This window comes from Temnothorax longispinosus, chromosome 11 (assembly GCF_030848805.1).
Source record: "Temnothorax longispinosus isolate EJ_2023e chromosome 11, Tlon_JGU_v1, whole genome shotgun sequence".
NCBI classification, from domain to species: Eukaryota; Metazoa; Arthropoda; class Insecta; order Hymenoptera; family Formicidae; genus Temnothorax; species Temnothorax longispinosus.
Genome location: NC_092368.1, coordinates 11,140,227 through 11,166,968, shown reverse-complemented (window position 1 = coordinate 11,166,968; position 26,742 = coordinate 11,140,227). Strand labels below are relative to the sequence as shown.

Below are 26,742 nucleotides of genomic sequence, written 5' to 3'. Positions count from 1 at the left end.
GTAACATCTCTCTACCGGGCCGCTCGAGCGCGGCGCTGACGATACGTTTAATAAAGAAAGAGTTAACAAAATCTACATTATAAGTAATTTGTTTTGAACAGTAAAAATATTTAGATATACATATTCTTTGTACACAATATATTTTTTATATGTATATAATAAAATTGTATGATTAAACGAACTTACCTGTAAGTGAAGTTCTATCATAATTGTATGAAGCGCCTCTTCCGAAGAGATCAAATTGTAGTACCTTCTACTATCTACCGATGTCGCCACAATATTCCAAGTATAAAACTTTCGTACGTTGTCCATCATGGTTGGCGTGTTGCTCATTCGTATTTAAAGTGCTTCTTGGGGAAAAATTCTCGGATTTATGTATTGAGAATTAGGGAATATTTATATACTGGGAGGGATTGATCTCTTCGGAAGAGGCGCTTCATACAATTATGATAGAACTTCACTTACAGGTAAGTTCGTTTAATCATACAATTGTATTTCGCGCCTCTTCCTCGAGATCAAATTGTAGCTGTTCAAAGTCTTTTACAGCACTGATTTCACGCCCAAAATATTTATCAGCAACATTCGTCTATTTATAGATACACGTACATATTATCTTATTAGTATTATGATATTGCTATTAGTAACATTAGTATTAATATTTACTTATCTAACTTGTTTTTTTTTTTTTTTTTACTTTGGTTCAAAATTGCCAACGCATATGACTTATTATCTGGAATAACTGGACGGTTATAAAACCTGGCAAAAGTCTTAGATTTTTTAGTCCATCCGGCGGCTTTAAGAATTAAATCTACATTGATGCCACTGCGCTCAGCAGCAGACGTTGATGCATGCCTTGTGCTATAAGCACTGAACTTAGAAGTATCTAACCCGCTATTATTTAAGACAGATTTTATCCATCGACTTAGAGTTTGACTTCCTACCGCTTTGTGAGGCTTCTTTATTGCAACAAAGAGTTTATTCTCTCCACCTCGAAGAGCTTTAGTTCTTTTCAAATAAGTAGTCAATGCAGTCGCTGGACATACTGACGAGTTACTTTCAAAAACCGGTATTATCAGGTTTGGTTGAACTTTTCCGGGTTTTGAAGTCTTTATATTTTCTGAGATCTTAATTTCGTATTTATCCTCATTTTGCATAATATTCCTTATATCTATCAAGGTCAACGTTTGCATACGATGGCCTGTGACCAGAGCCAGCAAGGTGACTAACTTTTTTGACAATTCATCAAGTGTAAGATCATCATTTGAGTTTAGTTTACCTAGATACTCTAAGACTATCTTCGGATCCCAGGTACAATCGTATTTGGCCCTAGGAGGCTTCAACTTAGCTACACCTTTGAAAAAACCTTTGATTCTGGAATCATCTGCAAGACTGGACCCTTGGATCTTCTCGATAGCAGATCGGAAACAATTTAAGGTTCCGTATGAAGCACCATTTTTATATTGTATGGTCAAAAACCTCAAGACCATGGGCACTGTATTCTGATAAGGGTCAGACTGATTGACGCCGCAGAATCTCCACCACTTCTTCAATCCAGTATTGTATTGCTTCAACGATGATTCACTAAGTGACGCTATAATAATATCTGTAGATTCTGTCGGTGTCTCGTTCAATTGGAGTGCTCTCCTGATATAATTCCTGCAACCAGGGTAATCCTCGACCAAAGGGGGTGAGGTTCCCTGTTCGAGAATTGTAACAAATTAATATCAGGTTTGAAATAAATTGGTGATGACTCAAGCATGGACATGTACACTGGGAACCAAGCCTGAACTGGCCAACGCGGGACTACCAGAATCCCTCTACTTCTTTCGAATCTAATTTTTTCAAGAGTACGCAAAACAATTGAAAAAGGGGGAAAGGCATAGAAAAAATATTTTTTCCAGCTCACAGTAGGGTGCCGTCCCATGGCGCGTATCGAGATACGCGCGTATCGGGCGTATCGACTCTGCGACCAATCACAGACGATCCGCCGTTTTTGATACGCTTAACAATCTTTTGAACATTGTTTGAGCGGATCGCACACTCACACAGTTCCATCGTAACGTACGTGTGGGTCGAGCCCTCCTTCTTGGGTTCAGGTGCCATATTGAGTGTAGAAAGTGCACTAGTGGCACTAGAGCAGTAGAGAAAAGAGAAGAAACGGAGTATTTACATACGAGGTGCGTGCAATTAGGAATTATTGCGATCTAATACACAACAGAATACTCAGGAGAATTTGGACAGTTTTCCGCAAAGCTGATCGTACGTATTCGATCGTACATATGCGTAGTCACGATGTTCCAATGAAATCCTGAGTGACATTGTTTTGTGTTTAGGTTAACCCGAATCGAAGGCCGACACAAGCAGGATTGTCAAATTCTCGAGGAAGGGCCGCGTGTTCATCGGACTGAGACACTATACGACCAACGCTATCCGGTCCGACGCATCTATGCCCGTAGTACATGCGGTTAAGGCGAAGAGACGCTCGGAATTGAAGACTTTACTTTTGCTGGCTGCCCCCGCTTGCTCTCTTTGTGATATTTCTCATAGGCGGTGTGAGCAACTTTGGCAGAGTTTGTCTAATGTCGACGGCGGGGCACAGAATCACGCAGTCCCTTAGGAAACAGGCGTACGCCGCTATCCTTCAACAGGAAACGGCAATGTTTGACAGAGAAAGTACGGGAGAACTAGTCGGGAGATTGAGCGGTACGTTTCACGCTTTTAATCAGATATAACGCATCATTAAGGCATCGAAATCTATCATTTTGATTTCATTATCCTTTTTTTCCAGAAGATACACAACTTATTAGCTCCGCTGTCACGTCCAATGTATCAGATGATTTGCGCTCTGCTATTATGGCCATTACAGGAATGTCCATGATGTTTTATGTCGCCGTCGCTAGCATAATATCGATTAATGAAAGTAATTTGGTTCATAAAGGTGTGAGTGAGATTGATTTCTTTCTCGGCGCTGTAAATGAACGCTCGTCCGCACTTTCTCTGTATATTTCGTGTTGTGATACTATTCGCTGTAAAACGTATTCTCAATCAGTGATATATATTGTAATGATTACTTGTAATAAAAATAAATCCAAAATAAATCTGATTAACTGAGTTATTGTCACTGATTCACTCTTCGCAAATTTATTACTGCTATCTTATTTGTTACTATCTACATATTTGTTATTCTAGACTATACTGGCTTCTTTGTTAATTAAACGCCATATCAGGTAAGCATTAATTATAACACAATTTTGAATAAATATATTTAATACAACTCAATTTGTGCGCAGGCATAGAAAATAAGAGAAAATAATGACATTAAAAGTAATGTGATGCTAATATAAAAATCTAGAACAAAGTAGAAAATGAATTACAGTAGAAGATAAAAATATATTTTGAAATAACGTTGTTGAAAAAAAGGCTAACATAATACTAAGATAATATATTATTATAAATTTAATTAATAATTAATTGTGAAAACAAGTTTTAGACACGAGAGTATAAATGATTATACTCCTCGAATGGGGGGAAGAGGGCAAAGCTCAAAGATCACCGGCGTATTTGACTCGGAGTAGGGATCTTGATCTCGACACTGCCGTACACCGATGTCACGCAAAAGTCACAAAAATTCTTCGACGGACGCAAGCGAGGTGATCCTCTTCGAGGAGAAAACGAGGGCGATCTGGATCTGAAAAATAAATTGACATGGTGACACTGTTCTCGGAGTAACGTAGGTGATTTGGATCTAGATTAAGCGGTGGCGAATACCTTGGCGATGACCTTGGCGATCTTGATCTCGACACTGCCGTACACCGATGTCACGCAAAAATCACAAAAATTCTTCGGCGAACGCAAGCGAAATGATCCTCTTCGAGAAGAAAACGAGGGCGATCTGGATCTGAAATGTAAATCGACGTGGTGACACTGTTCTCGGGGTAATCTAGGTGATTTGGATCTAGATTAAGCGGTGGCGAATACCTTGGCGATCTCGATCTCAACATAGATTTTTTGCCATACAACTGGCTTCACTTTGGAGGTTATGACGTTTGCCCTTTTAGGTGCATGCGTCACAAGCGTGTTTGTGTGCGTGTGTTCAGTACGCGTCTCCAAACGGTCCTACTGTCCCATGGAGCGGATAAAGCGGAAGCGTAACCAGCGGATCGTCAATCACGGATCCGTTTCAACGGAATCTTTGAAAGGGCTCTATCGGAAAGATTCTGTGATTGGCGATCCGCTGGTCCGCTTACGCTTAATCTGCTGAAATCCGCTCCATGGGACATTTAGGAGCAAATTTCGGCGTACCAAAATCGGCGGATCGTCTGTGATTGGTCGCAGAGTCGATACGCCCGATACGCGCGTATCTCGATACGCGCCATGGGACGGCACCCTAAAGGCGTCAATTACGATTGACCCAGGATCCTTTTTCCATGAGATGTATTGCTTACATTTCGTGTTCGTTCTAGTAGCGAAAATATCAATTTCTGGATTTCCAAACTTTGAGACTATTTGACGGAAAGCTGATTGTGCTAACGCAAATTCTGTCTCGGGCTCTAGTCTTCGAGACTCAAAATTTGCCTCAACGTTATCTTTAGAGGCTATGTAGCTAGCGAATATCCATAAATTTCTATTTTCGCACCACTGCCAGATTTTCTTTGCAATTTTTGCTAATTTTGGAAATCTAACACCCCCTTTTTTGTTAATATAAGCTATGGCTGTGGTGTTGTCTATTCTCAATAAGACATCACAATCTCTTAACTCTTTAGCGAAGCATTTTAAACCGAACCACGCGGCCAATAATTCCAGATAATTAATATGCTGATATCGTTCCTCCTCATTCCAGTAACCATTGACTCTATGTTCGTTACAATATGCTCTCCAGCCTGAAGAGGACGCATCCGAAAAGATTTCAACTGCTGGGTCGAATCTTCTTATATGATTCTTTGCCTGACTTATATGTTTACTCCACCAATCAAAATCCTCCTCCAATTCAGACGATAATCTCATGATAGCCTCAAAATCATCATTGTTACGTTCAAGCGCCAAGAATCGTTCTCGTTCGAAGGCTCTCATGTAGACTCTCCCGTACTTTAAAGTTATACAACACGAGACCAAGGTTCCAACAAAAGATGCAAAGTCTCTTATTTTACATTGTTTCATGACTCTGAAATTATCAATTTTAGATTTTACTTTCTCTTGTTTTTCCAATGGAAGCTCTACAACCATTTCTTCTGAATCGTAAATGTTTCCAAGGAATTTGCGCCTAGTTGAAGGAACCTTGTAGCTTTTTCGTTCATTAATTAAAAATCCTAATTTTTTGAGTAACCTAACAGTAACCTGTACGCTTTCCAGACATTTGATTTTAGAATTCTCAATAAACAAAATATCGTCCAAGTATATGACTAATGTATAACCCAAGCTCCTTAAATATGAGATAACTGGTTTCATGACCTTAGTGAATGTATATGGAGCCGTACTTAATCCAAATGGCAAACAAGTAAATTCAAACTATTTTTTTTGAAATCTAAATCTTAAGAATTTTCGATCTGACTTTCTAATTGAAATGAGATAATAGGCGTCTTGAAGGTCGATTGATGCCATGTAACAGTTGGGAGTTAATAACCGTCTAACAACTTTATCATCCTCTAATTTAAAATGTTCCGTATCAATGAATTTGTTGAGATTTTTCAAATTTAAAATTAACCGATACGACCCATCTGGTTTCGTAACTAAGAAGATTTTTGAAATAAATTGTCCTTTAGTTGGAGTTACTTGACAAATAGCACCTTTTTTAAGCAGCTCATTTAACTGTTCACGAATTGCAGTACTTTCCTGCAGTGACCACTTAGGTTCTACAGGTGGAACAGTTTGTGATACCTTGGATACAAATGGTATTTTATACCCTTTAATCCAGCTCAGGATTAGCTTATCAGACGTGATGTCCGACCAGTGTGACTGAAAATGCCTGAGTCTACCTGCTAACCCACTTACAGTCGTTACTCTTGCTTCTTCGCTACTGACTGATTGTCCTTCAGTTGTGTTGATTGACGGCTGGGCTGTTTCTGCTTCTGGTACGACTGGTAAGGCCTCCGCCCGCTCGACGCCGAGTTGCGCGTCCATTTGGACGGTTGACGACGGAGCGGGCGTTTCGAGTTTTTTGATTGACCCGTCTGGTTCTGTTGAGTGTTAGACTTCAAACTCTTGCTTGAATATTCAAGAGTTTTTGCGGCTTTTACTTTTTCTTCCAACTTCTCTCCGAAGAGCCATTCACCGACGGTGGTTGCGTTAAGCGTCTCTCTCATCGATGCATTGATGTTCTTTACAATAAGACTCCGACGAACGCTGGATTCTACATGCTGAAAATCTGCCATGAGTTGCAAAACTCCCCACAAGGATTCTGTCAATTCCTTGGTTGGCAGCTTCTCTTTGCTTTCAAGACTCGTGATTTTAACGAGTACGTCCAACAGACCCGCTAGACTAGTCGTTATTCTCGCCTGCTTCTCAACGATTCGACCGTCTCTCTTTGTTATGGTTTCCTGAAGGCAAGCTTTTAATTCTGGATTCAATTTGAGAGGATCCATCATTAGACAATTCTCGGGTGATGGAAATTTTTCGAGCAACCCTTTCTTTTTGTCCACAGGAAGACCTTTTTTGATTACTTCCTCTATTCCGGCCACGAACTTTGTGTGTATGGCAGGCGCTAGCTTCCTATCCGGATGAACCCTTTCTCCTATAGCCTCAAGGATCTCGGGGGCAAGGTCTGGTTCTTTCTGTATACCTGCTGATGAGGATTTCTCCTCAGATTGATTCAGTCCTTGAACAGGCGTAGATCTCTGAGCGACCTGGCCAGATTGAACAACCTGATCTGTCAAGGCCACTTGGTTCTGTTCGCCAGCGTCGCTGATTGGCGTTGTATCTTTTGGATCAACGTCTTCTGAACTCTGAGATCTTCCTCTGTGTCTTGAAGATACAATGGGACTGTTATTCGAGACCGAGCTTCCTCGTGATCCACGATCATGGTGTGAATCACTACAATTATCATTTTGCGTCTGATTAGGGCTTCTAGTACGTTCTTGACTTGAACGTCGTTCACGACTGGCGCTGCGACTTGAATATCGTCCCCGTCGGTCATAATAATAACCATAGGTATTATAATGGACTCTTCTATCGCCATGTCTGCTAGAACGTTCCTCACGATAGCGCCTATCATGATAATCCGGATACGATCGATGTCCGTGTTTATCGCCTCTTTGATAACCTGTTATATCAAAATCAGATCGTAAATACACTTAGATATGTCAGACTTTTGCACAGTTGGACTGTGAACGAATTGTTATTTCTATCAATGTCAGTTGGACCGACTTGATAGGTTATGCATGTCGACAGTTGTCAAATACGGTCGGACCGTACGTGGATTTCTATACCGATGTCGGTTGGACCGACATGGTAAGGTTATGTGTAACGTTAGCATTGTCAGATGTCGGTTGGACCGACCTGACCGCAACTTGGCACATAATTTTGACAACATTTGTTCGGCGTAATAATATGCAACAGCTCTTCCGCTGTGTACGCTCGATCGCCGGCTTGCGAGCCGGTCTCGTGTGCTTCCGATTAGGAGAGCAATTACGAGAGAGCGAGGCACGTGTCCGTCTCGTTTCCGCGTGTGTGAAAAACGAGCGAGTGAAAAACTCGGCCCGCTGAGGTGTCGTTATTGCCGCCACGGCTTGCGAGCCGGTCGGCGACATCGCCCTAAAATTAGGTTAAATGTGTTTTTAACTTACCACAACAACTTGATTTATTTTTCTTTTGACGATCAATTCTTTTCTTTAATCGCTTAAAGTCTTCCCTCAACTCATTCTCCTTGTCTTCATCTCTTACTGAATGTCTCTTCCTTTTGTTCGACATTATTCTCTTGCTGATAATTTTTTCTCGTGTGACGTGTTCGGCACAAAGAAGAAGAATGAGCGACACGCCTACCAGGATAGACAACGTACAAAAGTTTTATACATAAAGTATTATGGAATATTGTGGCGACATCGGTATATAGTAGAAGGTACTACAATTTGATCTCGAGGAAGAGGCGCGATATACAATTATAAAAATCCTAAAACAAAAAATAATGAAATGCTACTCTTGGCCAACGTGTACGTTTTGTTTAATGCCATATTAAATATATTTTAAAAACATTTTTTTATAAAAATTTTGAAAACATTTCTTAATGAAAATAAAGTAACAATTTTTTAATAAGTAGAATAACTTTTTTTAAAATTAAGATCGGTATTTATATCTCGTATTTATATTACATGTATACAACGTACATGTTGTTGCTCGACGGAAACCGCGAGAAGGTGGTGGTCTCTTCCGTCATAAAGTTTAAACAATTGTTATTAATTAATAAAAAATTTAATTAGAAAATTTTATAATTGTAATGCACACAAATATATTCAAACATAATATTAATACAATATATACAATACAACACAACATATTACAATATAATACAATATATTAAACAAACAATTGTTTATACTTCCTATTCACTGAGCTCTCCTAATATAAGATAAAAAGTAAAATGAAAAAAAAAGAAAGTTATTGCAAATCGAAACTGAATAATGGATATAAGATTTTATTTACATCTGCAAATATTTTTTGTTATTTGCTATTGTTGGCTCACGCTCTGTAAGCGCTCACGCTTATAAGCGCTGTTTTCAATCGTTCGATTTGGTATCTGAGCGCTTACACAATAGTAAGAAATGTCGTTCGTTTTGGCAATGTAAGCGACTATGAGTACGTCAAAATGGCATACGATAAGTTATTGTGTGTTATATTTGCGCAAATAAAAACATTGTTAGAAATATTATTCGATGAAGAAGAATATGAAAATCCATATGATAAAGAGTTGGAGAATATTGTAATGTTTCTAAGCAAACGATCTATTGAAAGGCCCATACAACGATTACAAGGATATGTGGAAAACGTCATACCAGGTTATAATAATGAACAATTTAAATCACATTTCAGGTTTGTGCAATACATATGTATATTATTGCAAATATTAATTTTATTTATAACGATAAAAAGAATTATAAATATTTGATATATTTAAAATATTTAAATTATATAAAACAAATAATTTTTTTGTATTTAATTTTTAAAATAAACTTTTTTTTAGAATAAAGCGAGCAACATTTAATTTTATTCTACAAATTTTAAAAACCTATATTAGTAAGATCAAAATCAGGACGTAAAACAATCACCTGAAAAACAATTATTTATCGCTATATGGAAAATGGCCATCCCAGATTCATATCGGTATGTTATTAATATTATTATTACACATTATGTTGTTTCAATTTTCAATTTATTTTTGTGTATGCATATAATTTTTCCTTGCTTAATTTAAATTATGTACAGATCCATTTGTGAGAAATTCAATGTAGGAAGAGCCACTGCGTTAAATGCTGTAAGAAAAGTGACAAAGGCGTTAGTTAAATTGGCTCCTTTTTTTATTACATGGCCGGAAGGTAATAGAGTAGAAGGAGTTATGAGGGGATTTGCTGCAACTAGCGCTTTTCCTGGAGTAATAGGAGAAATTGATGGCACACACATAAATATAAGAGCACCACATGTCAATCTTGAATGTTATGTTAATAGAAAAAAACATCATAGTGTACATTTACAGGTAATTTACATTATTATGACATTTTTATAATATAACTGTGTAAGTAATTACAATTCTTTATATATTTTTAACAGGCTGTTTGTGATCATAAGGGACATTTTACTCACTGTTATACTGGACATGTTGGTTCAGTACATGACCAAAGAGTGTTTCGCTTATCCGAAGTTAATGATTATTTGGAAGATCCAAAAAAATTTCCTAATAATAGCCATCTACTGGGAGATGCAGCATATACTATTCATGAACATTTAATGACACCATTTCGTGATAACGGACATCTTACAGATAGACAAAAGAATTATAATTTTTGCCATTCATCAGCTAGAATGTCGATTGAACGATCATTTGGATTACTAAAAGGGAGATTTCGAAGTTTATTATCGCTTCTTGATATGGAACGTGTCGACTTAATCTCAGAATTTATTATTGCATGTTGTGTTATGCACAACATCTGTTTCCTGCAAAATGATGACTTTCCTATTATAGAACCAGATGTTTTAGAAACTGATGCTAGTGAACAATTAATCCATCAAAGAAAAGGTAACAATGCAGGCCATGTAAAACAAGATCTAATTTGTAATAATTTAATTATGCGAAATGCGTGAAATACATATACTACATTTACTTATATTAATACTTATATATACTTTAATAAAGCACTTGTTCGCGAAATCGCTGATTAATCCCGGCGATGGAAGCGGGATGAGAAGGACGCGCGTGGAAGGTGTTAACAAATTATTTCCTTTATTTATGTGTAGCTCAGAACACAGTCCTTAATTCGTCAAAAATTACACAGTCTGACCTGAGAAATCGATAAGCGGTGTATGAGTGAGAAGTCTTTAGATTGTCCGTGAATGCAAGGGACAATTGTATTAATTGCCCTCTTTGTGGTGATTTGCCCGTGAGCCGGTGAGACACGTGGCGGTCGGCACTCGCGCACGTGTGAGCCTGATTCGTCGTGTCGATGCACCTGAGCTGGTCGAGCGGTCTATTTGCACGTTAATACAGTATCTCGGCAGCTACTGTTACTGCGGTGGGCACTTCAATGCGTCGTCACAAATCGAAATGCACAGAGCACACGTCGCACGTCTGGTCACTGCGCGGCCATTTGTACGACTCTGTGTGTCGCGAGGAAGAAGTTGGCGATGAGCGCGCTCGTGCTTGCGCAAGTTGCCGCGTCGATCCGGCTCGTCGATATCCGATCGATGCTGCCATCTGATCGGACGGCGCAACATGAACGGAATCTCGAACAGCACTAATGTAATAAAATAACTTTAGCACTAATGTAAATAAAATAACTTTGTATACACACTTTATTTAAAGTAATTCATAGCGTTTACATTAAACATATTTGCATATAACATATTGTCTAATAATACATAGGTAACACGTCATATCTTATAACTATCACATGACATATGGGTAACGCAACTTCTTTTATAAAAAATATCTTTCTTAATTCTATTTCACATTTCATATATCACATCATAAACATATATCCCATTTCATATCCTGAATAGATTTAAATAAACTGTGAGTATACAGTTGTAAACATTATTTATAAAAAAAATTTTCAATTAAAATGAAAAAAAGATAATCTCTCATAATACATATAACAAGATTGCTTTTTTCATAAAATATTAACCATTCTTTCTTTTATATAACATATAGGTAATGCAATTTTTTAAATAAAATAAATATACTTTTCTTAATTATAATTTATAAAAATATATATTTATATAGAAACATCACATTTCGTAGCCTGAGTAACGGGCTATATCACACAATGTTAGTGAATCCTTAATACTTCACTCAACTTTTTAAACTCTTATTTTAAACTCTTTAAACGGATTATTAATCCATATGGATATTTAATCCTTAACTTTGCGTCATCCCATTCAAAATCAGAATACATATAACAAAAGGTTACTTTTTTTGTAGAATATCAACCATTGTTCCTAAAGAATCCAGAAGTCTTTTGCGCAGATCTATGTTTTCTTGATGTCTTCTTTCCATGGCTTCCTCTGGTATCTTCCTATCACTTTTTATGTCCTCTATTAATTTTTCAACGTTATGCAACTGTCGAACTTTCTTACGTGGCTGCCCAACTTTCTCTAAATGAAACAAAATATTATTACCATTGTTACGTGCGAGCAAAATTCAATCTAAAAATAGCCAAGATTGTTAAGAGCGAAGAATCGATATTGATTAATTATCCGATTTCTGATAAGGAGACGGTTCTCAGGCCGCGGTTCACAAGGGATAAAATTACACCTAGTGATAAGACCTTCCTCCTCCTTCAAACATAAAGACAAAAGAAGTGGTGAGAAGCTCGCGCGGGGGGGGGGGTTCTTGCCACTTGAATATAAATAAGAGTGAAAAATTATCGATCATCAGTTGTTGTTGGGAATCAGTAGTTGTCATTGAGTTGTCAATGCTAACAGTCTTTAAAAATTCTGACTTAAGACAGATCTTAACTGCAATTTGAATCTTAAACCAAGATTGTAAGGAAATTCTCCTTGAATAAAGGTGATTTAAATTCTATTTCTTAAACTAATTTACATTAAAAAATCTTTAATTCCACAACCCTTAACTGTCGCTGCCAAATAGCGTGGCAACAGAAACTACGGACAACACATCCGTCCTGTAGCGAATCATATCAACATTAGTTGAAAGTGGTAAGTGTGTGTGCGCATTGCTATACGAAAAACTTTGAACAATAGAAATATTGCATTTGAGATAACGATGAAGCAATTTCATTCCAGAGAGCATAATGCCATGCAGTACAGCATCATTTAGGAATGAAGAATCTGTTAAAGAAGAAAATGATTCACATGGAATTGTATGGACAGATAATGAAAGCAAAAAATTACTAGAATTATATTTCGAAAATATTAAACAAATAGGCCCATTTACCAAATTCAAAAACAAGAAATGTATGTGGGAATTTATAAGTAATAAAATCACGAAAACATTTGGAACTTTTCGTTCGTCCGTGCAGTGCGAATACCGATATAAAAATATGTTAAAAAGAAGAAATGCTGCAAAGAAAAATAACAAAAAATCAGGGAATAAAAAATGTAATATCGACTTTGAAGAAGAATTTGAATTAATCAATAGTATCGACGATAGCATCGAACCTGACGTTTGTTTCGGTATAGGCCAATGTACTATTAAAAAAAGAAAAATAGACTCTTTGAGCAGCAAAGATGAAGTTGAGAGGAAAATTCAGAAACCTTCAAACATTTTTGCACTGTTACAATAAGACATTAATAATGAGAAAAAAAAGCAGAAAGAGCGTCGGCATAAAGAAAAGATAGAAGTTCTTCGAGAATTATTTTCCACAAATAAAAAAATAAATTATTTCAAGTAATACTTTTTATATGCAATAACCAAAGTTTATATTATAACAGTATGCTTTTCCATAAGTATATATATATATATATATATATATATATGTAGGTCCAGAAGTATGTTCCGGGACTTTTATTTTTTACATCGGTATATTCCAGGACATTTGGCAGTTTCCAGGACTGTCCTGGAAAAAATTCATGTCCTACGGCACGTTTCGGGACAATTTTTTGAATCTGATTACATATATATGCGTTATATTCCAGGACTGTACATTTCAAAAAACGTAAACAGTCCTGGAACATACCTCTAGACCTACATATATATATATACAGGGTGACCGAAAAATCGCCTACTCCACTTCGGGAGGTGATTCGGGACCCAAAAACAAGCAAAAAAGTTCATACAAACATAGGTCCGGAAATGAGCCGTTTCCGAGTTATAGCCACTTTTATGTTCAAAAATCGTAAATTTTTATTTTCAATTTTTTAAAATTACAATTACCAAATTCTCTCAAGTTTCTGTCTACATTTCGAAAAGACGCTATTCCCGGTACATCTCGATTGGAAAAGACTGGATGTATAATCTTCTTGCCTCGGCAGCATTACTTTGAGCAAGACCATACATAAGATGCATATCAGCTAATTCATTAAAACTTAAACGATCCAATGATGAATACGGAAAGATTAGATACAACCTAAAAGTAAGGTGTTGTTAAATAATAATTTGAAACTTGTTGAAAAGCCGTGATTTACTTACTGATTTTGAATAGGCGTGAAAACAACTGATTTCAAGTAGCCGTGAAAACAACTGATTTCTTTTAAAAATAATGTAATCGTATTTACAAATATTGAAAAAAAATAAAAAAATTAAAATGAAAAAAATTAAAAATATTTAAAAATAAAATGTTTTAATTTAAGAAATAATTAAAAAAGAGGGATACCAAGCAGATTCTAAATTACGATTTTTGAATATAAAAGTGGCTATAACTCGGAAACGGCTCATTTCCGGACCTATGTTTGTATGAACTTTTTTGCTTGTTTTTGGGTCCCGAATCACCTCCCGAAGTGGAGTAGGCGATTTTTCGGACACCCTGTATATATATAATATTATATATATATATATATATATATATATATATATATAATATAGATTATAAGTTTTTTATTTTATTTTTGTTATCGTTATACTTTATATAACATTGTGATATTAAATGTAAGATTTGAAGAAGCAATGATATTAATTTGTCACAAATGTTTTAGTTAATAGAAAAATATGCATTAAGTTCCGTTTATTATCATTTTTTATTTCCAATATTGTCATACTTTAACATAATATTGTGATATTACATTGTAAGAATTTAAATGTATGATTTGCCAAAATAATGTGATATCAATCTATCATTTTATAAGCGTTGTAGTTAAAAAAAAAAAGATTTACTGTAATACTGAAGCCTTTTATATTTGTATTATGTTATTAAATAAAAAAATTTATTTAATAAAATTTACATTAGTATAACATTCTATTATAGGTCCATAAACAAAATTTTAATCAAAATTTAAATCAAATCAAGCGCTATGCGATCACGTTTCAACTGTCTTAACGTTCTTATTCTATTATTACTATAAATAGATTGCTGAATTGGAAATGAAAGTTCTTCATATTCAAAATATTCAAACGTATCATTTTTGTCTATGCATAAATTATGTAATACGCAGCAAGATATAATAAATTTGGACATTGACATTACGGACCACATATCGAGTTTTGTCAATTGTCGGAATCTGCACTTTAATAATCCAAACGCGTTTTCAATTTTAACTCGCGCTCTACAAAAAAGATTATTAAGGTGGTTTATTCGCGACTATGTAAGTCAAAATAAACCTCATTTTAAAACTTCTAATTTCATACATTTTCATAGTCGACTAAATTCATTAATGAATTTCTCAAAATGATTGTATATCACAAATCGAATAAATAATCAATAATAAAAAAGAGGCGAGTGAAAATAGTCCAATTTTCTTAGCGTAGTACAGAAGAGCTTCAGATGTGGCAACGTCGCAACATTCATGTAAACAAATGGTTGCACGTGTATCGTTCGGAGCAATAAACTTAGAGGTTAATTTTATTTAAGTGCAACATTTACTTTTATATCATGAACGAACAACCGCGTTTTAACCTATGCAACTCGCGTTATGAATTCAAAGCGCGACGTTGCCACATATCCGAAGGTTTGTGATCACAGTGAGGAATGGACTGAAATCGATGTCTTTTAACTAATTTTGTGAACATTCTATACGGTTGAGATTGTTGGCTTTGGTACCATATGATTCGGAAGACACTCCTCTGTTTTTATTCTAATTTTCAACCTGATCTGTCTTTTCTATAATTTACTACCATCAATTTATCTCAAAATTACGGTCTCTCACGCGTCGTCCGCCATAAACGCAATGCTTAAGATAGGGAAAAAAGCATATTTTTAGACAATAATATCTCGGAAACTACACGGTCAATCCATTTCAAATTTAGCATGAAGATTCGTCAGTTGCTTAATTACTTTTACTGAAAAAACTGCATCGATCTGTTTTCATAGGTTAATAGACATACCACCTTAAAATTTGCTTGCACTGGTGTTAATTTCCCATTATATGGGGTCAAAATATTTATAGATATTGGATAGGCTGCGTCGCCAATAATATGATGAAAATCACCCATTGCAGACACTTTTTCTTTAACAAAAGATATATCATACACACGAGCATCATGTAGTTTACTAGAGACTCCAGTAAAGCAATCTATAAATCTTTTTTTCGCATCACATATGCCTTGTAAAGTAAGTGCAGTTTCGTCGTGTCTATTTACATATGTATGACGAATTTTTTTCGCAGGTGTTCTAATCGGAATATATGTACCATCTATACATCCAACAATTCCATCAATCCCGCATATATTTTGAAATTCTTGAGCTTTTTCTTGACGTTCTTGTTCCGTTGCAGGAAATCGGATTATTGTTGGAGCCAAATCTACTAAGAAATTTGTAACTCTTTTGATAATAAGGTGCACTGTAGCGATTTGCATGTCAAAACGTTCTGCTACACTTCTTATTACTGTTTTATTTGCAGCAAACCTGTATGCGTTAAAAAACATATATTTCTCGACAAGTAATATTTAATAAAACGGTTTTATATATTTGTAAATAAGTGATTTAAAAAATAATGTACCATAAGTGATTTAAAAAATAATGTACCATAAGTGATTTAAAAAATAATGTACCATAAAAAATAATGTACCATAAGAAAACTAAAACATGTTCTTTAGCTGTTTTATTTTTTCTCCCTCGAAAGCCCTTAGGACAATATTTGCTCTGTTCGAACAAATTAATAATATGCTCACAAGTTCTTCTTACAAGTCTAAAATGTTTCTGAAACTAAAAGAGATCATAAGATAAAAAATAAGCTCATAACACATTGGATTTAATAAATATTTTTAATAAATATTATATTTACCTATTTATCAGTATATTGATCAACGATATTTTTAATATAATGTTTCACTCGCGGCATTCTTTTTTTCTGCACTAGGCATGTATATTGTAATTCTTCATTAGAACTATCTGACGAAAAAAGTAAAAAGTCATGTGCAATGACCAATTTTTCCACATTTTTATTACAATTATTTTCTTGCGTAGTGCTTGCTGTTGTACTGCATGGCATTATGCTCTCTGGAATGAAATTGGTTCATCGTTATCTCAAATGCAATATTTCTATTGTTCAAAGTTTTTCGCATAGCAATGCGCATACAAATCACTTACCACTTTCAACTGATGTTGATGATGATGATTCGCTACAGGACGGATGTGTTGTCTGTAGAAATTTTAATGTGGTATTTCCTGAGGAAAAAAATAATTTTATATTTTTGATGCTACAGCAGTGGAAATTCATTGGCGATAAAGCATATTATTAATTTTACAATATTTTAAATAAAATGTTTACCGTCGTTATCCACATATTCATACAGAATCCCTTCATTTGTTTTTATTATTTGTCCATTTTTATCGCGACAAATTTTCACACTTGTCTTCTTCTTTCCTGTAAAAATTATCATTTATGATTTTTTGTTACAATCAATTAATATTGTATGTACATTTGTTCTTTTTCATAATTAACAGTAATTACTAACATAGTACAAATTTCTTACCTAATCCATTCATTGTTATATTTATTACATTTACTTAATACGAGCTGAAAAACTTTCGCGAGATCTTTTGAAGTATGAAGTTCCGCATGTGCCAATCATAGAGATATAAGAATAGAGTGCGCGAGCGAGCTGAAAAAGCGATATAGGAATAGAAAGAGAAAGCTGCCCATGGGCCCCTTCTGTCTTTGTTTCGCATGCACGCGTAGACAAAGACAGAAAGGGCCTATATGCAGCGTTCTTTTTCTATTCCTATATCGCAGCCTCTTACGTGCTAGCATATGACTCGCGCACTCTATTCTTATATCTCTATAGTGCCAATAGTGCTAGAGCTTTCGTGAACTGTCAGTAATAGGTTAGGAGACACACCTTCCGCCATGATACTGAGTGCGTTCCTAAAGATATCAAGTTTTAAATCAAACTTGAGATCTGACTCGACCCGACCCTGAGTCGGGTCGAGTCAGCAAATCGAAAACGCTATAACTCGCGTTATCGGCGATAAGTAAACGTGTTCATAATCAAACGGCCAGCAGGAATTTGCGTAGTCGCGGTATTGGGTCATCTGATATCGTTATAATTTACATCGATGGACACAACGATCGGCGCGCTCACACGCTCCGCGCGGACGCTCTTATCCTCGCGATACCGGATTACAAACCGGAATATCGTTACGTCGGCTGAGAATTATCCTAGATAACGTCGCGCGAGCATTGCGCGGTGGCAAACGGTAAAATCCAGCGTTACGGGTGAGGATCCTGGACGCGCGCAAACGACCAGCGCGGATACCTGCATTCATCAGGCAGCGGCGGCTCCCCTAGAACCGTGGAACCCGACTGCATCTATTACGCTAATAGCGATAATAGCTCGTTTCTGCGCGCATGCCGACAGGAAAGGAAAGTCAGCTGTCTCCGTTAGGCGATACAGCCCGGGACGCTTGTCGAGAGAGGCACCTGCTCGGCTCCGGGTGACCTAAGCGATTCCGCGCGCGGCGATGAAGAATGCCATCGATCAAGTATGCGGTATCGGTGTGCGAAAAAGTGTGAGGTAGAGACCTTTCAGCCGCGCGTACGAGATTTGTGCTTGCGAGTCATCCTGGAACTGGTCGCGCACTGTATAATATACTAAAATATTATACTATACTAAAATATTCTCGAAAATATTAGTAGTTAAAATGGTACTGCCTAAATAATTACAACTGAAAAACGTCAATAACATCCTATTTTATATTATTATACATTTTTGTAGTAAATAATAAATTATTGTACACCTTTCACTAACTTGTATGGATGATTGTCATCCACAACGCACGTATCGTCTTCGTAGCTTTCTATGGATGTGTGCGTAATACAAAGCTAAAGACACGAAGACAACTTAGATGCGAGCTTATCTTACTTCTAAACACTGACAAATCGACTCGTCCGAAATCGTCTAACAGAGACAGTGCAAGGGCCAAATTATCGAGCGACACTTCGCCGAATGAAGCGAGTCTCATCGATTACGCCAATACGCCTTCATCGTTATTACCAGTTTCAGCCAGCGCGATAACCGTAGCAACAACTACGTGGTCCAGATCGAGATACGACCGGACGCGGATGATTTATGCTGCTATTACTTTGCATTCACTAATATTGTGATGTTATCAAATAATGTGTCATGAAGAACTTGAGATATGTGATTACATTCAGATAATGACCAACGTACAATTCTCATTTCTCATTTTACATTATTCTGTATTGTTTATAATGTTTCAATAAGATACATTTCTGTTGTACATTGTATATTGGTTGTTATCTGATATAACACTGCTAAATAACATATCTTACTCCAGCTATTCATAAATCATTACTTGATAACATAAATTGTAACATTGTATAAATTATAAAAAAATAAGAAAAAGATGTTATTCTTATTATATTCTAATTTGTAAATAACCAATGTATGTACAATGTACACCAGAAATGTATCTTATTGAAACATTATAAACAATACAAAATAATGTAAAATGCATAAGAAACGCTGGACATATAAGAAATGCTGCAGAATAATAATGAGATAGAGATTTGTACGTTGGTCATTATCAGAATGTAATCACATATCTCGAGCTCTTCATGACACATTATTTGATAACATATCACAAGTCACGTAACATTGTCAGAAAATAAATTTTTTATTGCGGTGCATATTCTGCACAAGTCTCTATCTGTTAGATACTACATTTACGCGAGCGTTACTTCTGTAGTAACTTACGATAATTTCTTCGCGTAAACGGGATTTTTTGTAGTAACTTACGATAATTTACTCCGCGTAAACGAGTGAATTATCGTTTACTACAGAAGTAACGCTCGCGTAAACGTAGTTTGGGGAATTTTTCGGGCGTCCTCGGGTGAGGACTGTTATGGTGCCTTATACCTCCGGGTAATTGACACATCGGAGCGTAAACGTAGTAAGAGTCATAAGAGGTTATAAACACGCGGTCGAGACGGCCGCGTGTTTCTAACCTCTTCTGAGTCTGACAGATAAGACACTAGTATGTAATGTCTTCATCGACATGTTTGGCAGCGACATCTCTTTCAAAATCGCGTAACTATTCTTACATGCCATACTGCTCCTTTACCTCTTTTCTAGGCTAGAATTTCTGGATTTGCATTCCTTATCAATAATCTTTTTTTGTAGGCTTTTATTCTTAGTTTCAATTGCACGATATTGTTCTTACATGTTGTCCCTACGTCATGCCGGTCTAATTTTGTGGATACTTATTGTGGAATTTTTATACAAAGCAAATATTGTCGTTACATATACCAAAAATTAACAAAAATATTAATTTTTTTTCGTTTTCGATATAAATTCGACCACCATGACGTAGATTTTGATGCGTACTTTAATTCTAGACAAGAAATTTGCATTTCTATAAAGCCAATTAAAAGATTAGTGCTAAGAAAGAAAGCCGGTATTACAGACGGCTTTAGGATCCCCTTAATGGCCCACGAGTGCTTGATCGTGTTCTGCAACAGGGGATACTCGTACAGGTCCCACGAACGGAAACCCATACTTAGATATCGTCCGTCTTCCAAGGCGCGCAGCATCGACAGCTTGTTGATTTCATTCAATACCACGTGAGGCATGCCATTGTATCTTGAGTATTTTGATAGCAGGCTCCAACGCGAGACTTCCCACCAGGGAATTGTTGTCGTTGCGCGCTCGTATCAAGATCAATTCGTGACGAGCGTTGATCACCACGCGTTTGTAATCCTTGCAAAATCCCAGTAACAAGTTGAGCGGTACGCAGAAATTGAAATATCCGTTCGGATTATTATGTGGTTCCCAGCCCGCGTTTCGCAGGATCACGCTTCTATCGGACGATACCGTAACGTAGTTCTTGAACGTGCTGGTTATTCCTACGTTTCTGCAACGATCAATCTCTATACCGTCGAGCTCGTATCGAATCTCATCGAACATAAACGCGACGCAATTAGTACCCAATACCACATTATCGACTTGGTCGGCTGCTCTGGTCACCGTCAATGTTCCTTCGACGTAGAGAAAACTTTCGCACGGCAACGTATACAGATCCTGCTGTTGTATGAGTATTCGTATCTCGTCGCTATAATCAAACGTTGTGTTGGCGTACGGGTTGTACGTGTGAGTCTCGATCTTGACGATGCGATCGTCAAAGACCGGCTCGCTTTCGATGTTGAGAATTTTAATCATCGTTCAGATGTTTCGCACCGCAAATCCCAGAGATTGTAAAAACTTAACGTGTGACGCGTTGAGCTTCTTTCTCGTCGCTTGTTTAACGCCACCGAATGTCGACTTAACGATATCGTCGATCGGTGCAGCCGTAAAGAAATTACTGTTATCTGTCGCGTGCTCCGAGTCGTTCAACACTAGCATCTCATGTGTCGCGCGTACACTCACGCTCACGCATACACTGGCGCGTTATCGCTCTCGCCATCGTACGTGCAATCTGACGGTGATCTCTTCTCCGCGAAAATCGAGCAATCGTCCGTCTTGATCAGCGACGCGTATCGTTAGATTTGTAACGCTCCGCGCGATGATCGGCAGATAAATGATCTGCGCCGGCGTTTCCGATATCTTATATCCCGGTGGTACGCTCGGTGAAAATTCGTGTATCGTACGCGTTTGTCGTTGCTGTATGCACCCGCGGTCACGTTACACTCCACGCGGATAATGTTTACGTTGATAATATTAATCGGTGCGTCCGATTCGTGCCACTGTCCCGGCTGCAATATACGCGTCGACGAGAATCCCAGCAGCGATCCGACGTTGTTCGGTTTGTTAAAATTCACTCTGAAAGCACACTTGATCTCGCTCTTCATCGTATTGTAATTTGCACGAAGCACTATCGGGTATTCCGCGACATCGTCTTCGTAGCCGTTCGCGCGAACGGTCTCCTCTCGCGCGATATCCGCGATCGACGTACGACGATCGTCGTTGGAACGAACCACGCGTCGCGGACGTTTACGTGAAATTTCACGTTTCAAAAACTCGTGTATGGCTCGTATCTTGTACGGTCCCTCGGGAATCGTAATTTTCGTGTCATCCTCGTCGAAATAAAATTTATTATTCGAAGAATTCACGTTCGGAATCGTGTGATAAGTCTCGAAACACGTTAGGCCGAGCTCGTAGTCACCGTCGTTCAGATCCACAGCGGGAAAATAGTGCTCCGCGAGGATGCTACTCTTCCCGGTCAGCGTAAACGTTATAGACATATCGGCGGAAGCTGGTCGACGAACACTGAGTCTCCGCACGGCGCGTCGTCAGGTTTTAAATTAGCGCCGATCGTCATCGATCGTCCGGAGAAATTGCAAGCACAATTGGCCACAGATGCTCTGATCGTAGCGCTGATAAAACGTGTGATTGTACTCAATTTTCGTCACGCTCGGTCCGAAATATCGCACCAGTTCTTTCGGTGGTCGAAGATTGCCGAAACTGTCGAAATATACGACTCAATCTCCCCTCTTGGCGTACGCTACCCAATGAGTACCGGGGCCGGCTGCATCGTCCAAATTCACGATACCGCTCTCGTTTCGACGTACGCCATCGACGATCGGTAACGAATCACGCATGAAAACACCTCTGAAGAACGGTACGCGCATTCGCCTTGCCAGTCGACTCAATTGTACGTTAGTCGTAACACCCGTGGGCATATTTAACGTCTTCTTTGATGTTTTTTTTTTAATCTTCAACGCTACTCCTCGCCCGCGTTTGTGCGGGCCGAGATACAGTCCTTGTTCATATTTGTACGGAGCAAGATAAAGTTCGCGACCTTCTATGGCGCGATTGTGACGTTGCGTCTTTTCCAGCTGACGTCGCGCGGCTTTGCTAGCCGGCCAAAGAACCGAGAACTCCCAACAACGGTAGAATCGGCAATACGCCGCCTCGTTTCGCTGCCGGAAGTATCCGTTTTTTCGAATCCGCTCTCTTCTTCATCTTTATCTTTGTCTGGGTCTTCGCCTTCGCCTTCGCCTTTATTTTCAAACCCATTCCGAGCTTCGTCTTAGCCTTCATGGCCGCCCAGACGGCTGTAGCGGCAACTCTCTCTCCGAGAGTCGAATCTCTCGCGATGACGCGTCCCAACGCTCTCTCGGCGAGTATCTCGTCCGCCGCGTGTCTCTCGGTGAGGCCTTTGTTACGCGAATAGTCTATGTCGTGCTCGCGACACGCCGCGTCCAATGGATTTACACCCGGATCACCTCTAGCCAATCGTTCTCGCAAACGAGTTCCCGGACCGCAATACTGATAGCCGGGAATGTGCAGTTCGAACGGAAGTGCACCTATCGCGCGATTAAACAGGTCTCTACCTGTTTTTATTTTTCTTGTTGACATTCGCCGCAATCCTTTATCATTGGCGCGGGACCGTCGATGTGCGTTCGCTGCCACGATTGATTGTAATGTGCGTCACAGCGACGATAGGTCTGAACCTCCAAATCCGCCTTTATATGCTGCGGAAGCTTGTCCCACACATAGTAGACGTGATCACCGCACACTTGCAATAGAACAGCTTTCGGTACGAATTGCAGCTGTTCGGCGCTAAAATCGCGAATGTCCGAAGGTCTCGACAGCAGGACGAACATCTTTGCGACTGAGCGATTCGCGGTGCTGCGCACTTATAAATAGACGTTCGAACGAGAAAGTTCGATTCAGTCGTACAAAGTGTAAAAAAAAAAATGAGAGCCGTGCGACAACCGTTAGCAATTCGCGTGACGAATTGCGACGACAGATCACGGTCGATGGAGGGCAACGCGGATAGGCGCAGACACGGTACGATGCTGCCGGCTACTATATGCGCGATTATTTGCGGTCCCTCGAATTACGGTAAAACCAACGTTCTGGAAGTGGATAAGTTTGCTGGAAAGTCCGCACGGTGTACGTTTCGAGAACGTGTACGTGTACTCGAAATTGCTGCAACAACCGAAATACTGATATCTGGAGAATTTATTGACATCGATCGACGAAATCGGCTACTACACCTTCTCCAATAACAGTGACGTCATTCCACCGAGCGACGCGTGTTCGAACTCGATATTCGTCTTTGACGACGTGGCGTGCGATAAGCAAGACACTGTGAGAGAGTATTTCTCGATGGGCAGGCACTCGAACGTCGACTGCTTTTATCTCTGTCAGACGTACGCGAGAATACCGAAACATCTGATACGCGACAACGCGAATCTGCTGATCCTGTTCAAACAGGATGGTACTAATTTGAAACACGTGTACAACGATCATGTAAATACCGACATGTCGTACGATGAATTTTGCTCGTTGTGCCAAGATTGTTGGCAATGCAAGTACGGATTCGTAGTGATAGACAAGGACAGCGCGCTTTCAAACGGTCGATACAAAAAAGGATTTAACGAGTTCGCGATACCGCAAAAGCGGTCAGTCGTCATCGATACGTCGTCGAAGGTGAAACAACGTTAGTGTTACGGAGAAAGAGATCGACACTCTGCTTTATTTTTTCCCCCCCACGATGGCTGCGATCGACGGGAGCGAGACGATTCGCGAACGCGAGAAGATCGTGAAAGATATTGCGAAAACGAGTAATTCGATTCGCAAGAAACTTCGCGCTTTGAAGACCGGTAAGATCGAGAAGGACATTGAGTTGGACACGCACTTTAAACCTCTCATCGAGCCGTTGAAAAAGATCGTCGACAACTCGAGCTTGATCGCGGTGAAAAAAAATGAGCCAACGGAGAGCGACGCTGATGTGAAAATCGAACCGCTATCCGTTCAACAGCGCGAGGAGGAGGTGGAGGATGCTACACCGAAGAGAAAGAAGAAACGATTAGACTCCAGGTCGGATCTGTCATCGACACCGCGTAAATCTAATCAATCGATTGTACTACCGATAACCTCTACACCGATAACCTCTACACCGATAACCTCTACACCGACGCTAACCGTGCAAAGTACAAATCCCGAATTTCTCAAAATCGTGGATGTTTTTGAAACCACGGACGACTCGATCGGGACGACGTTAAAAAGCTGTTGCAAACGTCGAAGGGTCGAGAATGGTTTATAGAATCGTTGCAAGATCACTTGGGTCCCCTGAGCCGAATTTACATCGCGTCTGCTTTGAGCGCCTATCCAACGATAGACACCACATACGGCGTTTATCTCGGCAAGAATGAATTGATGCTTGGTAATAAACGTTTTGACGTGGATAAAGCGGATAACATTTATATCGACGGCGTACGATACGCCGGCACACCCGGTATTTACGAGTTGATCTTCAAGAAAATACCCGATTACGATATCTACACGGAGGACGATATGCAAAAGTACAGGAGCATACTGTTGGCAAAGAGTGCTCATAAATACAAGCACGATCCTCACGAGCGACGAAAGGGCAACGTGGGATACAAGTATACACCGTAATCGCACCGTTGATGTCAACCGAATCCAAGAAGAAAAAATCCGGAAAGGGATTATTTGCACCTCGCGCGGTGACGCTAACCAACAATAAGATTGACTACGTGCACTGGGACGACCCCAACGAGCTGGTGGATCGTCTGCGATTGCTCGACGCTTCGCGTCAAGCTGGCAACAATGCCTACGACAATGAGATCATGTCGATCATCGAAGAACTTTGCGAGGCTGGGCTTATTATAAATTAAACGGTGCGACAGCGATCCGTTCAATCGGTGTCAAAATGCCGATCAATAAATTTGGATTGTTCGAGCAGCGCGAAGACGCGACGAATACCATTTCCTATCATTACCGGTGGAGCGGATTAGTAAGAAATTTCGTGCGCGACAACGCTCTGTGTCGCGCCGCCACGGACTTTGATGCAAGATCGCGCAAGATTCGTCGCGTAGCGCAACCTGAGACTGACGGTGACGCTGTTAACAAAATATACGTTGATCAGTGCTTTAAAAGTCTGACAGATCAATGGAAAGAGTCAGACGAGAAGCTTACCGCGTTCGAGAAGGATGTGCGAGCGTTACAGGCTGCGGTGAACGAGCTTCGACGTGCAAATATCGGTAGATTGGAAACGGCTAATGAAGGATGAAGAAACAATTCAGCAGAAACGACTATCGAACGGCGACGAGTGAAGAGAGGCAACGGTTAATTAACGACGATGACGAACAGCAACGAACGATTCGAGAACAGTTGTCGGACGGCTGTCGAGCGGTTCAAGAACGGTTGTCGGACGGTTGTCGAACGGTTCAAAAACAGGTTAGGAACGATTACGAGCGGTTTAGAAACAGCTGTGAACTACGCGGAGACAGGAAAGGCTACAAACGGCTAAAGAACGTCGACGACGACGATGAGTGACAAGAAGCAGTTAACTGACAATGACGAACGACAACGAACGGTTCGAGAACGGCTCGAAATCGTTTCTGAGCGGTTCAGAAACAGCGATGAACGACGCAGAAACATAAACAGAAACGGTTACGTACAGCCGAAGAACGACGACCGACAGTCAACGGAACGTTAACCGAACATGAGACCATTAAACTCGACAGATGTGGATAAAAATATCGAAAAGCGACAGTTGGTGGACGAATTGCACGCACCGGCGAGAAGAAATTTTCCCCGCAGACACGTCATAGTGCGAGGGTACGACAACCTGTGGCAGGCTGATATCGTCGAGATGCGCCCGTACTCGCGTTTCAACGGAGGCTATCACTACATACTCACCGTCATCGATGTGTTGAGCAAGTACGCGTGGGCCGTGCCGCTCAAGGGTAAAGGTGGCAGCGAGACAGCTGACGCTATCGCTGAGATAATTCGAGATAGCGGGAGGTGCCCTAGTAATCTACAAACCGACATGGGGAAGGAATTTTACAACACCGACGTGCAACGTCTCGTGAGAAAACACGGCATCAATCATTATTCCACGTATTCGGTGATGAAGGCGTCGGTCGTCGAGCGATTCAATCGCACGTTAAAAAACAACATGTGGAAGATGTTTACGCTCAATGGAGCTTACAAGTGGGTCGACGCGTTATCGCGACTCGTGTCGGATTACAACGCGCGCAAGCATCGAACGA

General features: G+C 39.3%; 1 protein-coding gene, 1 long non-coding RNA gene and 1 pseudogene across 2 annotated transcripts; 1 reads left to right on the top strand and 2 right to left on the bottom strand.

Annotated features, from left to right (window-relative positions):
- Positions 1–410: 410 nt before the first annotated feature.
- LOC139821801 (putative nuclease HARBI1) lies at positions 411–15,361 on the top strand (annotated as a pseudogene).
- A 545-nt stretch (positions 15,362–15,906) lies between these two features.
- LOC139821802 (uncharacterized) lies at positions 15,907–19,047 on the bottom strand. Its single transcript, XR_011734338.1, has 6 exons — positions 17,228–19,047; positions 17,023–17,118; positions 16,842–16,919; positions 16,537–16,751; positions 16,321–16,457; positions 15,907–16,157 (listed from the first exon to the last, which is right to left on the bottom strand). It is a non-coding gene; the product is annotated as an uncharacterized lncRNA (long non-coding RNA).
- Positions 19,048–20,323: 1,276 nt separating this feature from the next.
- Positions 20,324–20,932, bottom strand: LOC139821399 (uncharacterized). The gene has a single exon (XM_071792403.1). It carries the CDS (start codon positions 20,930–20,932, stop codon positions 20,324–20,326), a length of 609 nt encoding a protein of 202 aa, XP_071648504.1.
- Between the last annotated feature and the right edge of the window lie 5,810 nt (positions 20,933–26,742).

Coding starts and splice junctions, on each gene's coding strand:
- LOC139821399 (XM_071792403.1), bottom strand. CDS start 20,932: ATGATTAAAATTCTCAACATCGAAAGCGAGCCGGTCTTTGACGATCGC.